This window comes from Narcine bancroftii, chromosome 4 (assembly GCF_036971445.1).
Source record: "Narcine bancroftii isolate sNarBan1 chromosome 4, sNarBan1.hap1, whole genome shotgun sequence".
NCBI lineage: Eukaryota > Metazoa > Chordata > Chondrichthyes > Torpediniformes > Narcinidae > Narcine > Narcine bancroftii.
The window spans coordinates 309,033,989-309,051,228 of record NC_091472.1 but is presented as its reverse complement, the minus strand read 5'-3'; the positions used below and the strand labels follow the sequence as shown (position 1 = coordinate 309,051,228).

Here is a 17,240-nt window from a genome sequence, read left to right as displayed (position 1 = left end):
TTTGCAACGTGTCAATAACCATACACTAACACAATCTGACTTTTCTTGCTGGCAGCAGCAGAAGGGATATGTCAAAAACTGCAGGAGGGCCACCAGTTCTGCAAAGCAATGGAGGAGGCCACCATGGAGATAGTTGGCAGAAGGAAGACATGAAATGAGGCATATGGCACAGATCGGGATGCGTCCTGAAGGAAATTTGGCGATCTCATATTTTGTTATTGGTCACAATAAATAATTAATCTATTGAGGATTATGCTGATCTTCTATTGTTACTCTTGGGGGAATTCATCAGAGCCCCTCAGGAAGTAGTGATCTGATTGTAAGAAATTGTTTCTGCATATTCCGCAGAAATGGGTGGATTGATAGCAGATGGAAAATGTGAGGTGATGCATTTCGGAGAGTCAATTCGAAGTAGGTCATCGACCATAAAAGGTAGGGCACAAGGAATGTTGATGAACACAGAGGGACCTTGGGGTTCAAGTGCAAATGGCAATGTGGGTAGATGAAGTGGTAAAATCTGCATCTAGCCTGCGTGTCTTCAGAAGTTGTGGCATAGAATATAAAACTTGGGATGTTGTGTTGCAACTGTACAAAACACAATTTGGGCTGAAATTGGAGTATTGTGTGCAGTTCTGATCACCACACTGTAGGAAGGTTGGAGTTGCGCCAGGGAGAATGCAGAGAAGATTTGCTAGGATGGTTTCTGTATTGGAGGTCTTTAGTTATGGTGAGAGATTCGATACGCTGGGTTTGTTTCTCCTGGAGCAAAGTGATGTGATAGAGATACAAAATTTATAGGTGGTATATAATACAATAAATGGATAGTGTAGGTGGGGAAAAATGGTCATCATTTTCAGATGAAGGGCCTATTTCTGTGCTGTGCTGCACTGTAATTCTGACTGTTTCTGACTTGACCAGGATGGGAAGTCGTGTCTTGAGAAGCTGACCAATCAATGCTTTTTCTCTGATATTTAACTTGTATCTCTTTTTCAAGCATTTTCCAGCCCCCCCCCCCACCCCCCCCACCTTTGAAAGTTGTTGATCAACTGCTTCCATTACCCTTTAAACAATGTATTTCAGAGTATAACATTTTTCTAGAGATTCACTCGCAAACACCGGATGATAACGATGTGTGGAACCATTACTCAGCCATTTTTGTTTGTTTCTCCAGAACAATTTTAAACTAGGTTGAATAAACTATATGCCTTTTTTGGAGAGATACCATTGCTTCCTAGACTATTCTAAGCTAGGTGACCAGGAGACAGTTTTAGATGGTCTGCGAGTATCCGATCTGCTGCAGAGCTCTTAGCTGAGGAACTCTTAAAGAGTTCTCGGCCTTTCTTAATAAAATAAAAGGAGCTGCATGTGAGTCAGTCACGTGCTATTGTGTGACAGGGAGCTGATCCAGCCTATACTAGTAAAATCTGGAATGCTGCTTGGGAGCCTTGGATCCAAGGTTCATGAAATCATTGAGTATGGCTGTTAATTTGACTTTATAAGCAACCTAATATCCTTCTAATTGCCATTCTGAAGTTGTCAGCATTGTACATGTCAGACTGTGATTGATAGGAAAGCACATAAGGAAGATGTGAAAAGCCTGAACCAGGGATGACGACGTTAAAACTTGGACAAGTCTTTTGAATTGAAAAGTAACATTATTTGTTGACCATGTATGTGGAAATGTTTGAGATGAGTGTAGTTTTGAGATGGGAATGAGATTCAATAGAGCAATTGGTGATGGAAAAGTGAGATTGAGAGAATTAAAGCAGTTTTTAATTTTAATTGATCTCTTCTAGATGGAATATGATGCAGTTTGAGGTTCCTTTATTGTCATAATATGAAAAATGTAATATACCTGCCCATATGTCAATGTTTGCTATAAATACAATCAGGAGTTGTCATTAGGCATTGCTTGACACCTCCAATAATAAGAGCACAAAAAGAGGCGCTGGGTGTCTCTGGATTCATCTCCAGTACTCCCGTAGCCTCACAGATTCCTATTCCATCCTTTGGCAACCTGAACTGCGTATCTAATCCTCCAATATAATCAGAAAACTTTCAGCAAACTCAGCACCCTGGGAATCCTTGCCCTCAGCACCCTCTCGAATTCTGGTTCCAATATTTGGTCCCTGTGAGCCAGTCTCCATCAGCCTGCAGCCAGTGAGTCCTTCAGTCGCTGAGCCCCTTTCTGGTCCGCTGCTGCCGGTTATCTCCCAGGCTTCTCCTCCTTGGTTTCCCCCATTTCTGGTGTCTTGTGCCAGTCTGTTGCTCCCCTGGAGCCTGCAACCCCTTCCGTTCCCCTGCCCAGCACAGGGGCTGCCGTCTTGGGCACAGACTTCCATGGTTAAGGGTGTATTACTTTTATATTTAAAAAAAACATAGACACGTCAATCCTTGACCTCATGCACTACAAAACTGAAGCTCTCCGTAAATTGAAGTCTGCTTCAAATGTGAAATTTTTGCTTCTGTTGGCAGTTCCCTCCTCCCCCCCCACCCCACCCCACCCCACCCCACCTCCCCATCGCAGATCTCAAACCCTGCAATCCTTTTAACATGATCCTGATTCTCATCAGGACCATTATTGGCAGGATTTTCTTAATCAGCTAAGGCTCGAGGTGCTGGATTTCCTTCTCCACTCTGCTTTCCTTTTGATCACTTTTAGTCAATTTCACAGGGCTAAATACTTTGTTTAAATTTGTGATCGTTCTTGTTGATGTCTTACACTGCCTCAAAATGTTGAAGATCAATTTAAATTATTGTTGGCTTTTCTTTTATGCTTCCAGATTTTTCACTGAAATCATGGCGATTATTTTTCATGTTGATAGTTTCCTGAACCTGAAACCTAATCTGCCAACCTTTCAATGTGTGAATAACACAAGTAATTGTCATATTTGCTGTCCTTAAATTTAACCAGCCAGCATTTGATTAACTGATTTTTCTAAAATCTTGCATTCTTGTTTAATTTAATAATTTTGTATTAATTTATTTATTGTTTGGTTTTTATTTATGTAATGATCTTTACTGTCTCCAAATTATGTACTTTAATGTAAAGTAAATTATGTACTTTAATGTAAAGTAAATTATGTACTTTAATGTAAAGTAAATTATGTACTTTAATGTATATTTTCATACTATGACATGACTTTTGTGTCATAGTATGAAAATATAATTGTAATTTAGTGATTAGAAACAATTTTTGAATATTATAAAGTTTTATCCATACCTGTAATTATAACATTATGATAATAATTGTAGCATTCGTGCTATGCAAGCGTGGAGAAGAACAACATGCACACCAAAGCCTTGGAAAAAGAGACCGATTTATTGTTCTGGCCGTCTTGCTTATATGGGCCCCAGGTTCTGATGTCAGGACCCTGCATTATTGGAGTGCCAAGCTACAATTGGCCAGCATTCCTGCCAGAGTTCTCCATCTTCCCACAGTGCAGAGGACACTTGGGACGATGGTCTCTGCGACGATGGTCTCTGCGCGCAGGCCACCATAATCAAATATTAACATCAAATCCCTTATACGTGATGGTATAAACCTCTAACCCTTCCCCCAACAACAAATCCCCAAGTGAACGAAAAGAAAGGAATAGGTGAAAAGAAGCAAGAAAGGAAATAAAGAAAAAAAGGAAGAATTCTGACCTGATTGCCAAGAAGATGCCGCCTACCACACGGCTCTAACCATTTACATTTTTAATTCTTCCAAGGAAATTAACGAGGTTCTCGAAGTTGAGGGAAAAATCTATAAATTTATACTCACAATTTGTAAATACAGGTGCCAAATTTTCAAAAATACATAATAGTTCTTAAATTATAAGTAATCTTCTCAAGTGGAACGCAACTATGTATTTTTGGGTTCCATTACTATTCGTAGATGAGAGTCAGATTTCCAAGTTACTGCCATTCATTTTCTTGCTACTGCTAACACAATCTTTACAAATTATTTTTGATGTATAGTTAATTTCATTTTAGGTCTTATCCCTACAATATTACTGAGTAAAAATAACATTGGATTTTGTGGATATTTAATTCTAGAACCTGTTCTGAAAAAAAATTCCAAAATTTATCCAAAAAGTTCTCACTTTAGGACAAGGCCAAGTAACATGTAAAAAAAAAATTACCTATCTTCTGGCCACATCTAAAAATATTGATCTGATAAATGTGACTTCGATCTATTTAATTTCTGCAGCGTAAGATGTAATTGATGTACAAAATTATATTGAACTAATCTATTCCTAACATTTATTGTATTTGTGATGTAGCTCCGATCAGTTTTGTTCATCAACATTAATATTTAAAACTGCCTCTCATCTCTGTCTGGACCTACAGATCCCCTGCTTGGAGTTCCTTTTGCAATAAAGTGTACATGACTGAAGTAAATTTCTTTGTGTCTATTATAAATCAACATCTTGGTAATAACATTATTGGACCAAATTTATCTCTTTAAATGTGCTCTTAGTTGATAATAACAGAAAAGTATTATTTTGATTCCTTTACTTATTTTTCAATTTGCTCGACTGACATTAAATTCCCTTCTTCATAGCAATCTTCTATATATCTAATTACTTTGAGACCAAATATTTAAAATTGAATATCCATTGTAAATGGAATAAGTCTATTTTGATTCAGAGGTATTTTAGATAACACCATCCCCCCCCCCCCCCCCCACCCCCCCGATCCAATTTCATTGTTTATTTTCTTCCAGGTATTAATCACATCTTTCAACAAAGGAGTTTCCCTCTCACCAGATATTAATTTTGTTTCCCATTTATGCAGAAAGTATTTTGGTATTCTCTCTCCTATTTTATCAATTTCTGTCTTAATCCATGATGACTTCTCTCCCTCTTCATAAAATGAAGCAAGAAACCTCATTTGAGCTGCCTTGTAATAATTTTTTTAAAAATTTGGAAGCTGTAGACCTCCTAACTGAAATTTCCATATTAATTTATCTAAAGAAACCCTCTATCTTACCCTTCCAAAGAAACTTTCTTACATATATATTTAATTCTTGAAAAAATATTTTATATACATATTAGTAATAAATCTTTCAATAAATGTATACATTATTAGATATTCAAATGGACTTTGTTCTGGTAATTTAAAATTCCTCCCTAACTTTCTTTTTAAATGTGATTTAAGTTGATAATAAGAAAAAATAGTGTTATGTGGTATATTATACTTCTTTCAGTTGATCAGAAGCCAAAAACAACAGATCCCAAAAAACAATCTCTTTTAATTCCACAATTATACCAAACATCGAAATAACTGTGAAAGGAATGAAAGGATTTTGATTTAATATAATTTTAGCCAACTGATAATTCTTCACTCCTCTTTCTACATGAACTCCATTCCATACTGAATTGGTGGATCTAATTTCCTTTTAATAATTCCTCATGCTATTTATATAAAATATGTTCAGAATTACTTTCCCCTATTTTATTTATTTCAATTTGCACCCAATCAATCTTTTCATTGGTCTGATGACAAGAAGACAAAAATCTAAGTTGAGCCTGCTTTATAATAATTTTTAAAATTAGGCAACCAAACTCCCCCTTGATCAAATTTCCTTGTTAATTTTTTACAATGCCATCCGAGGCATTTTATCCCTCCAAATAAATCTTCTTACACTTTTATTTAAATCCTGAAAAAACGTTATTGATACAAAAATTGGTAAAGATTGAAAAAGGTATTGTATTCATCTTCACACAATGAATCCTTCCAATAAAGAAATTGGTAAATCTTTCCATCTTATTAAATCTTCTTTAATTTTCCTCAATAAAGGTATGTAGTTTAATTTAAATAAATTATTTAAATTCTTATCAACATTAATTTCAAAATATTTAATTGTGCCATTCTGCCATTTAAATGTTGTCCTTAATTTTGACTTGAATATAGTCTGTCTCAGTCATTGGCATCATTTCACTTTTTTCAATATTTGCTTTGTAACCTGATATTAACCCATACTCCGCCAATTGATCATTTACTTTTTTAATGAGCTTTCAGGGTTTGTAAGGTCATCAGCAAAAATGTTCTTTATTATTTATCTTAAAGCCCTTAATCCCATTGTCACTTCTAATCACCTCAGCTCAAGGTTCTATAGCTAATGCAAATAAAAAGGGAGATATGGACAACCTTCTCTAAATGATTTTTCCAACAAAAAATATTTAGATATTTGTCTATTTGTAATCTCTTTAGCCTTTGGACGATTAAAATTTGTCAGAATTCCTAAAAAAACCTTCAGTACTTTAAATAAATAATGCCATTCTAATCTATCAAACGTCTTCTCTGCATCTAAAGATAAAGCCACTGAGGGTATTTTTCTTTTCTGAGCCATATCTATTAAACTTAAAAATCTAACTATTATCCATTGATCTGATCTTCTATTATTAATAAAAACTGTTTGGACAATATTAATCAACTTAGGTAAACAATCAGCTAATCTATTAGCTATTAGTTTGGACAAAATTTTATAATCAGTATTCAACAGAAAAATTGGCCTAATTGAAGATGGTCCTTCCCTTTTTTTTGGAATAATGGTAATTAACACAATTTTAAATGACTCTGGTAAGTCCAAAAGATCTTCCATTTGATCTAGCAACTGCATAAATATCAGAATTAATATCTCTTTAAATTCTTTATAAAACTCAGGAGAGAAACCATCCTCCCCTGGAGCTTTATTGTTTGGTAAAGACATCAATATATCATATAATTCTGTAACTGTAAATGGATTTGTTAATTCTGTATTCTTTGTTTAACCATGGTAAAGTAATTTTGGACAAATCTTTGTCTATTTTATCCCCACCTTTCAAAGATTCCGATTTGCATAATTTATAAAATTTCATAAACACATCATTAATACCTTGTGTTTTATAAAATATGATGGCACAAATCTTCTTTTTCCAGCTACTATTGTTCTCTATACTTGTTCAGTCTTCAATTTCCATGCTAAAACTTTGTGCTGTATCTCCAAATTCATAATATTTTTGTCGGGTTTGTCTTGTATCCCTCTCTCTCTATGTGTTTGTATTGTATTAAGCTTCAACTTTGAATCCAACATTTTCCTTTGTTCATCATTCCCTCGATTTTGTAATTCTTTTTTCATCTTTATTATTTCCTTTTCCAAAGAATTAACTTCAGACATGTGTTCTTTTTTAACCTTAACCGTATAACTTCTTATTTGTCCTCTTAAATAAGCTTTCAAAGAATCCCATACCACAAACTTATTAGTTACAGAATGTTCATTCAGGTCCATAAAAAAATGTATCTGTTGCCTTATAAAGTCACAAAAATCTTTTCAGCAATGGTGCATTAAACCTCCATCTCTAACCTATATTTTGCTCTTCTTCCATTAAAACTGATATAACTAAAGGTGAATGGTCAGACAATATCCTCGCTTGATATTCAATACTATGAACTCTTGTTTGGAGTTGAGCGGTGATTAAAACATATCTGTATGGGAATATGTCTTATGCCTATAAGAATAAAAAGAATCTCTAATCAGGATGCATCTTCCTCCAACTATCAACAAGTTTCATTTCATTCATACTTTTTTTCATATCTTTTGTTACTTTATTTTTAACCATGATTCCTCCTGATCTATCCAACTTAGGATCAAAGGGAAAAATTAAAGTCATCTCCCATAATTATTTTCCCTTTGGTATTAGCTACCTGCATAAAATATCTTGTATAAATTTTCCATCATAAATATTTGGTGCATATATATATATTCATCAAGGTCCAATATTCAGAATAAATTTTGCAATTTATCATCACATACTCCCCCCCCCCCCCACTTTATCATCCATTATTTCAGTTGGTAAACTTATTTATTAATATCACTAGTCCTCTAGCTTTAGAATTAGATGAAGAGAATACTCCTACCCAATCCCTCTAATTTCATGTGTTCTATTTCTATTAAATAAGTTTATTTTATAAAAGCCACATCTACTTTAATTTTTTTCATATAATTCAGTAACCTTTTTCTCTTTATCAGATTCAGAATTCCATTAATAGTAATACTAATAAATGCCATTTTCCCTGCCATTATACATCAAAATTTAAACCTATATCCATCCAGTGTCCCCATCCATCTCCCCATCCAACTCAACCCTCCCTATATAATATCTTACATCTATAAACAGTCCAGGTAAGAACCAAAAGAAAAGAAAGGAAAAACATCAGAGGCGTGTGATGTCAAGGTATCTCTATTACCCTGATCTGTACAGGATGCAAAACTGGTCGCATTACTGCCCATGATAGCGTAGTGGTCAGCATCACATTCCCCACTCACTCACTCAAAACATCATACCATCCCTTACTATAAACTTATCAATAGTCTTTTTAATCTGTTAATCTTATTCAGTATATCAGATCACACGATATAGGTTAAACCTTCATCTTGCTTAAACTCTCTTGAAACTCTTATGTATTTTCAGTTACAGAAAAACCTCTCAGTTGTATAATGCATTCATGTATCCTCAACCATCTGCTGATCTTTAACAGGCAATGAATCGGCATATACCTTTGCTTCATTAGCGTCAGTAAAAATTCTATTCCTCTCTCCCGGGACGAATACTTTCAAAACAACTGGAGATCTCAAAACAAAGGCATAGCCTTTCTTCCACAATACATCTTTAACCCGATTAAACTCTTTTCTCTTTTTCAACAAATCAAAACTCATATCTGGATAAAAGAAAATTTTATTTTCATTATAAATCAAAGGTGATTGTCTTTCTTTACCTTGTTTTGCTGCCTGCTCCAATATCTTCTCTCAGTTCGTATTGAAGTAATCTGACAAGTATTGGATGGGACCTTTGGTCAGGCTGAGGTTTAGATCTCAATGCCCTATGGGCTCATTCTATCTCTCAAGTCACCTTGAAATGCAACCTGACCCAAAAATTCCGGTATCCATCATTGCAGAAATTTTTTCAAATGTTGACCCTCATCCCCTTTATTTTTTAAATTTTTTTATTTATTTTTCACACTATGAACCATACTGACCAAAATACACACAAACATTTCACTCTGGTTTTTCTTCAGATCGTATAAATCTTTCGCCTTTTATCTCATCCCCTTTCTTGATGTTATTCCGTCTACTGAAATTTTCCAAAACGTCTTTTTTTGCATTAACTGTTCATGTTTCGCAGCTGCCTCTGCTTGTACTTTCTTCATTTGGTCTTTAATACTTTGAATCTCAAACTCATTCCCTTTAATTTTTCCATCCACTATTTCAATCTCGTGTCGACTTTTTGCATTAATCTTTCCCTCTTGTCCCCATTCCTCCTGACTTCATCAGTTAATACTTCCATAGATTATCAAAAAAATCTAATATTTGCTTTAATTCACCAGAAGATAAAGAAGCTTCTGCACCTTTTTCTGCCTTTTTCTTGATTGTAGGTTGTTCTTGAGTTTTTCTTTGCTCTTCCAGGTCTTCTTCTTGATCACTGGTGCTGTGAGTGTCTGGAATCATTTTTATAAATTTCCACTTGTTGTGCTCTGCCCACGTGCGACTCCTTACGTGTGCGCAGAGTCCCTTCTTCACCCGATGTCGGTGACCATTGCCGGGGGAAGCCCCTGTGCAGCAGTATTCAAAGTCTCCTCGGCTTCTGGCCTGTCTCCTTTGAATACTACTTGATGGACAACTCCATGGTCCTCTCTGCCTTTTCTAGTTCCTTTTCTTGCTCGGTTTCTTGTACAGTAGTAAGGCCTTTATCTTTTGGTGGCATTGTTGATGTCTTCTTTGTATCTTTAGATCACACATGTCAAACTCTGGCCCGCGGGCCAAATTTGGCCCGCGATATAATTATATTTGGCCCGCAAGATCATTTCAAAAATGTATTAGAGGTGGCCCGCTGGCCGCCGCGCCAGTATAGCGCATGCACAGTAATACAACAAATCCCAGAATGCATTGGCGTCAGCCTGCTAATCGCCCCCACCTCCTCTGTTTACGTTGCAGGGTCTCACCGTGGACTCTGGTTTTGGGGCCTGGCTGGTGTCAGGGGAAGCCAAGGCCGCTTCCCAGCGCCCGGAACCGGAGGCCTCAGGCCTGACCTCGCCAGGACCGTTGCCCACTCCCCCTCCCTGCCGCAGGCCGGTCCGCGACTCACGGTGACGGGGGCGCTGATCTGCCGAGATGCTGCCCTGCAGCGAGAGCCGATGCCCCCCCCACTGTCGTTGTCCAACCCGATCGCCCGCAAACCCCGCCCTCCCGCACACAGGCCTGAGTAAGTATTATCAACTTTAATCTCAGGATAAAACGATCTTCCAATAGTTTCATGTCACAGTGATAAATATATTCCTGGTTAAAAATGGTCCTGCACCTGGATACAAGCTCATTAGGCATAAAACTTGAAAAGTGTGTAAATCAAAGGATATCTGTACCAATGGAAAAAGGGCATGGCAAATAACCCTGCTAGAGTTCATGCCCACAATCAGTCACCCATTTGATTGTTTCAGGAATCATGTTATTCTCCCACATTCTCAATAGCCCTCAGATTTTACTATTCGACAGCACACTAGCAACATTTGACAAATCCTCTATAGAGAAATATTATTTATTGAATATTTTATTTCTCATTTGTTAATGCTTCTGGAAAACTATTATTAAACATTTATTTTAATAAGAAAAAGTTTAACATTACATATGTTGAAAGAAGAGAAAACATGCAGATGTGGTTGAAAATTTTCAATAAATGTTTAGTTCGGCCCTCGACTTAGTCCAAGTTTTTAATTTTGGCCCTCCGTGAATTTGAGTTTGACACCCCTGCTTTAGATCTTTCTTATATTTTCTGTAACTTTTCTAACCTTGTCACTTTTTCAAGGAGAGCAGGGATTATCAGTCTAATCCCACATCATCTCAATAAACTTGTATTCTTAATGTTTAGAAGAATGAGAGGGGATCTCGGTGAGTCTTTCAACATTTTTACTAGGCTCAACTGAGTGGGTATAGGGAGGAGTTTTCCCCTGACTGAGAAGACTAGAGCCACAGTCACCCTCTATGGTAAGGGGTAGGACATTTAAAACCATGAAGGTGAATTTTTGTTTTTTAATCCCAGAGATCTGTGGCACAGTCATTGACTTCTTTCAAAATGAAGATTGAGAGATATCCAGATATTATTGGTATCCAGGAATATGAGAATAATGTCAGAAAATGGAGGTTAAAGATCAGGATGAATGTTAGATCTGGCCCGAAAGGACAGGTGGCCTGCGTGTGTTCCTCATTTTACATACTTGTGACCAAATACCGACGAACAGCAGTGGAATGAACAGCCATTAGCTGAAATACTTATGAAATATTTTGCAGTACTATAGCCATGCACAAATACCAATCTCACATTTATGTAACCCATGTGGAATACATTTTTGCATAAAATGTATAAAACAATGGAATACGAAATCTTTATGCAACACATAACATTGGATTCCATTTCCTCAGTCCATTCCAATTGGAACTCTGCTTCTTTTCACAGATCAGTTTTAGCTTGTGAGTGCTACAGCACCCATGATAATCATTGTGCTGTAGTTTATTAAAAAGATTTAAAAAATATATAAAGGGAATAAATGAACAAAACGTCCTGTGAGAGATGTTTCCAGAACCTCAAATACAGAAGAGCAGAATTTAGCAAAAGAAAAAAAAAATCAAAAGGCAGAGAATCCTATTAATAACAATAGGTGAGCTTGTGAGAAGCAATGAAAGATCAAACTGCAAGGAATAAGAGACTAAGAAGAAAAGGAAAATAGAAAATCTGCAGGAAAACAGTTACCATTGGGCCAAAGCCTTCTGTGATAAGATAATAGCATTGGTGACCAACTGATCTGTAAATGGCAATATGTTTTGGATGCAGGTGGTGGTGTATTGATTTCCCAACATGATGCAGAATTTGTAGAACTAAAAGAAGTTTTTGCTGTGAAGATGAAACGACGACGATCGTTGAAACAGAATCAAGGAGGAACTCTATTAGGAATTGCTATCTTTGTGTGTGTTAACAAAGGACAAAATAAACTCAAACACCGTGTTATTCATCTAAGCAACTTCAGTGAAGACCATTGCAACATTTGGTTTAAATATCTGAAAGATCTTCTGAATGGTAAGTGATATCAATGATGTGAATATAAATAAAGTGCAGTTATGTGGAGAATTGACCTGTATTACAAGAAAGTGGTATGTGATAGATTGTTATATTTAAAATTGTATATAAAGTGTTCACAATCACTACTCTGGAGACAAAGTCTTGAAGAACAGGTTCAGCTTTATTTCGAGTCTGCAGAGTTGGGTGTCCCTGGTCTGGAGACACACCGGAGGTTCAGAATCATCGCTCTTTTGTACAGTCCCGCGCTCAACATCACCCCACCTTCATTTACCTTCTTCCAATCAGAATCCCAATACATTACAACATTCTCCTTTTCCCTTCCATCAATGGAGGTATCACTCAGTTCCTCCCTCTTCATACATCACATGTTATGTTAATTAGTTCATTCCATCCTTAGGGGTATCTAAGTTAATATTCATGTCTCTATTAAGCAAGTACAGTACTAGCTATAGTCTACCTTAGGTCACTGTACCAGCCTGGACCAGATCCTTGCATCCTTGGGGCTCCTGATAAGAAGATGCCTACTAGCTAGTATTGTCTGTTTTCAAGCTCTCATCTACATTCTTTGCATTCCATCCCTTTTCACAGAATGGTGCAAGTTTAATCATCTTCAACCATATTTCACAATTCCTCCCTTTTCTCTTTACCATGTATTTTTGATTAAGCTGCATTATTGTTCACTTTTTGTTTCCTCAAATTGTTGTAACATGAGTTGAATTTGTCATTGTTCATCTGTCATGGGGTTTTTTAATACCATCTGCTTCGTTCCAGTAGCTGAGTAGATTAATCTGGTAATAACACATTGTAGGATGGCCAATCCAATAAATAAACCCACTATACCCACTATAAGTATGCTTTAATAGGAGATAAATTGTGGCAGGTTTTTTAGTGTAGGTCACATACAAACACTTCAAAACAGATCTCATTTAAAATGCCAGAGCTCTGCTCAAGCCAGACACTCCAGACTCCAGGTGCCTTTGCAGAAACTTTGAAGAATGCCTAGAAGAACTTCACAAGTAGGTGTTAATTGGACATGCTGTGGAGTAATGGATTATTGTTTTGGAAAGCAGCAGATGAACGAACTTAGAAGATTAGGTCCAGAGCTGCAGTCTGTCTGAGTGCATTTGGCTGCTCTAAGAGGGTCATGTGGTTTTCTCTGAGTGAGAGAGAGAATTCAGTTCTACAGTTCAGCAACATCTGGGACTGGAACATAACAAGCTGGCAAGCTTGTGGAAAAATCCAGGTTATAAGTTCTTAGTTCAGCCTGGTGAAAGGCCTTGTGGTCTATACAAGAGGAGAGGACTGTCTGCGTAATGTTTCACTTGAAATAAGGGAAACAAAAAGGAACTCGATGGTGACCTGAAAGAAAGAGGTTATCATCAGGAAAACCCTGATGGGCCAAATTTCTTCAGCAAGACACTAAAATGGCTGATCAGAAGGAATCAGTTGTGGGTGTCCAATGAGCAACAAATCTCTCTATGAAAAATGATAAAAACCTTCCTGAGTGATAACCATTTACCTTTCAAGCACCAAAACCTGGTGAAATTCATAAATGTCAAATTCTGTGTACAGTATAAGAATTGCTTGAAACTGGTGAACTTGGAGGAGTGAGAAGTGAGATTGGACTGTGAATCAAAAAACTTTTGTTGAACTTGTACACATTACATACATGTGCGCTTAGAATTAGAAGGGGGTTAAATTAGTTAAGTAAGTTAATAGTAATAAGTTAAAGTTTGATCCTGTTTTCATATTAAAAGCAACTTTTGTTTAGGTAACCATTTGTCATGGTGAATTTCTATTACTGCTGGGTTTTGGGGTCCTCTGGGGTCGTAACATTTAGGAGCTCATTTTTTCAGTTTGAAAATTGGAGTTTTGAGATCTTAAGCTTTTGGAGTTTTTGTGATCTATTTGTTAATTGTTTTTTTCCAATTTAAAGCTTGTGTGTGTGGAAAACTGCAGCAATGGATGTTAGAACATTTTTGTCACAACCATCATCTGTGGAGCTGCAGAGCAAGAGAAAAGAGGAACTGATGATCATTTCTAAGGGATTAAAGTTACCTGAATCAAGCATTGGATGAGGAAAATACAAATACAGAGGATTATAGTGAAATATAAAGGTGAACGAAAATTTGTTGATAAAGAGAAAATTTTCTGGAGGAGAGATCAGTTGAATTGGAATTGGAGAAATTGAGTGTGGAAGAAGAAATAGAGAAATGGAGGGTGTTGGAAGAAAGAGGGAGACAGAACTTGAGTTTCAGAGACAATATGAGTTAGACGTAGCTGAAAAATGGAGGCAGGATGATGAAAGACAAAGAAAATAAGAATTAGAAAAACTTGAAAGAAACAGATAGTTTCAAATAGAGAAGTTAAAAACTGAGATGGATAGTGGTAAGAGAAATGTGCCTGTAACTCTTGGGCAGAGGTTTTTGGCTAGTAGAGAAGTAAATCTAGTTCCTCTTTCTGATGAGGGAGATATAGATATATATTTTCAGCTTTTTGAAAAGGTTGCTTGAGCTCAAGATGATTGAAAGAAAAATGGCCTCTTATGCTACAAAGTGTATTGAAGGGAAAAACACAAATTGCATCCTCTAGTTTAACTACAGAGCAAGTGGAAAATTATGATACTTTTAAAGAAGCAGTATTGAAAGCTTATGAGTTGATTTCAGAAGCATGTAGACAAAAATCTAGGAGTTTGGTGAAAACATGGAACCAATCTTGTATGGATTTTTTTCTTGGAAAATCTGTATGTTTTGACCATTGGTGTGCTTCAAAAGGAATAAATAATGAATGATTTTGACAGATTGGGAGAATTGATATTAATTGAGGAAAATAAAAGGTGTGTTCCAAATGAGAATAAATTAAAGAGAGTTGTGGGTGTCCAATGAGCAACAAATCTCTCTCTGAAAACTGATAAGAACCTTCCTGAGTGATAACCATTTACCTTTAAAGGACCAAAACCTGGTGAAATTCATAAATGTTAAATTCTGTGCACAGTATAGGAATTGCTTGATACCAGTGAACTTGGAGGAGTGAGAAGTGAGATTGGACTGTGAATCAAATAACTTTTCTGAACTTATACACCTTACATACATACACATGTGCTTAGAATTAGAAGGGTGTTAAGTTAGTTTAAGTTTATAGTGATAAGTTAAAGTTTAATTATTAAAAGTAACTTTTGTTTAAGTAACCATTTTTCTTGGTGAATTTCTATTGCTGTTGGGGTTTGGGGCCTCTGGGCTCATGACAGGTAAAACTGATCATTTATAGCTGATGCTTTCTTCACACGCCAGTGGAACAGAAGAGAACCATTAGTCATCTAAATATGTCTTCCATAATGTTTGAGACAGACACGTTTTTCCTTTATTTGCCCATGTGCTCCATAATTTTAAATTTTTAATCAAGGAATTCTCATGTGATTAAAGTGCACATTCCAGATTTTATTCAAGGTTATTTTTATACATTCTTGGGTAATGTAAAATAATGAACAATGATTTAATGATGAGAAATGTTGTGCTCTTGTGCTTTCACATTCTAAATTTAATATGGTCTACTAAAAGGAATTGTCCACTGTTTTCAGTTATGTAACATGCATCTCAACTGACTTGGTAACTTTTCATTTTGGAGTATTGCCAACTTTAAATATGCCTCCGTTGCTACCACCCTCTCTTATATTGGTTATATAAATCTTCTTTCTTTGGCTTGGCTTCGCGGACGAAGATTTATGGAGGGGTAATGTCCACGTTAGCTGAAGGCTCGTTTCTGGCTGACAAGTCCGATGCAGGATAGGCAGACACGGTTGCAGCGGAAAATTGGTTGGTTGGGGTTGGGTGTTGGGTTTTTCCTCCTTTGTCTTTTGTCAGTGAGGTGGGCTCTGCGGTCTTCTTCAAAGGAGGTTGCTGCCCGCCGAACTGTGAGGCGCCAAGATGCACGGTTTGAGGCGATATCAGCCCACTGGCGGTGGTCAATGGGGCAGGCACCAAGAGATTTCTTTAGGCAGTCCTTGTACCTCTTCTTTGGTGCACCTCTGTCACGGTGGCCAGTGGAGAGCTCGCCATAGAACACGATCTTGGGAAGGCGATGGTACTCCATTCTGGAGACGTGACCTACCCAGCGCAGTTGGATCTTCAGCAGCGTGGATTCGATGCTGTCGGCTTCTGCCATCTCGAGTACTTCGATGTTAGGGATGAAGTCGCTCCAATGAATGTTGAGGATGGAGCGGAGACAACGCTGGTGGAAGCGTTCTAGGAGCCGTAGGTGATGCCGGTAGAGGACCCATGATTCGGAGCCGAACAGGAGTGTGGGTATGACAACGGCTCTGTATACGCTAATCTTTGTGAGGTTTTTCAGTTGGTTGTTTTTCCAGACTCTTTTGTGTAGTCTTCCAAAGGCGCTATTTGCCTTGGCGACTCCATTGTGAACAAAATGTTACTTTTCCAATTCTTTAATACCTCCATGTATCCAGAGTGGATTGGGGGATTATAACAATCCCTTCTACAATATGTACTTCCACATCTCATTCAGAACTGTTGATTTATTTTCTTTTTACAAAATAAGGTTTTCCAATATTTCCACTTTCTTCTCAGTTTTATCTGCCATTTCCATCTCTCCTGAGATATTGGAAGCATTCTCTTACTTAGAAAAGACCCAATACAAGCTGTTCATTAAATATTCCAGCTTTTCTCCCTGTAGTCATTTTATGAATATACCACTAGAGGTGAACATCTGGTCATTTATCTCAATGAGCCCCGGAGGACCCTGCTGTGTGAAAATTGGCTGTCATGTTTACCTGCATGACAACCGTTGAAAACTATAGTCTTCACCCATGCTTATCCTAGGCACCTGTGTTTTTCATTCGTGGTACTAACAATTGACAATTACTATTGCAGCTGATTGCAGAGAAACCAATGATATCATTAGGGCCTGCACATGACCTGAAAGATTTTTCAGGCTTCTCTTTCGAGAAAAGAATTGTGCAGTGTGGGTATCCGAGACATTTGATGAGAAATAGCCAAGTTGATCAGCCAGTCAGATTGGAAAATCTTGCAGAGCAAATATAAAGCAGAGAAGAGAAAAGATTTTTTATGTCCATTAATAAAATAAAATTTGGGATATACAGATGAGATTAATTAGAAGAGATAAGGAATT

At 36.9% G+C, this 17,240-nt stretch overlaps 1 protein-coding gene across 1 annotated transcript in view; it reads left to right on the top strand.

Annotated features, from left to right (window-relative positions):
• The window catches only part of cerkl (CERK like autophagy regulator), a 171,551-nt gene that overhangs the window by 37,645 nt on the left and 116,666 nt on the right, over window positions 1–17,240 (top strand). The window contains exon 3 of the mRNA XM_069936236.1: window positions 11,850–12,092. Coding sequence (XP_069792337.1) covers window positions 11,850–12,092 — 243 coding nt within the window. The remainder of the gene's footprint in view (window positions 1–11,849; window positions 12,093–17,240) is intronic.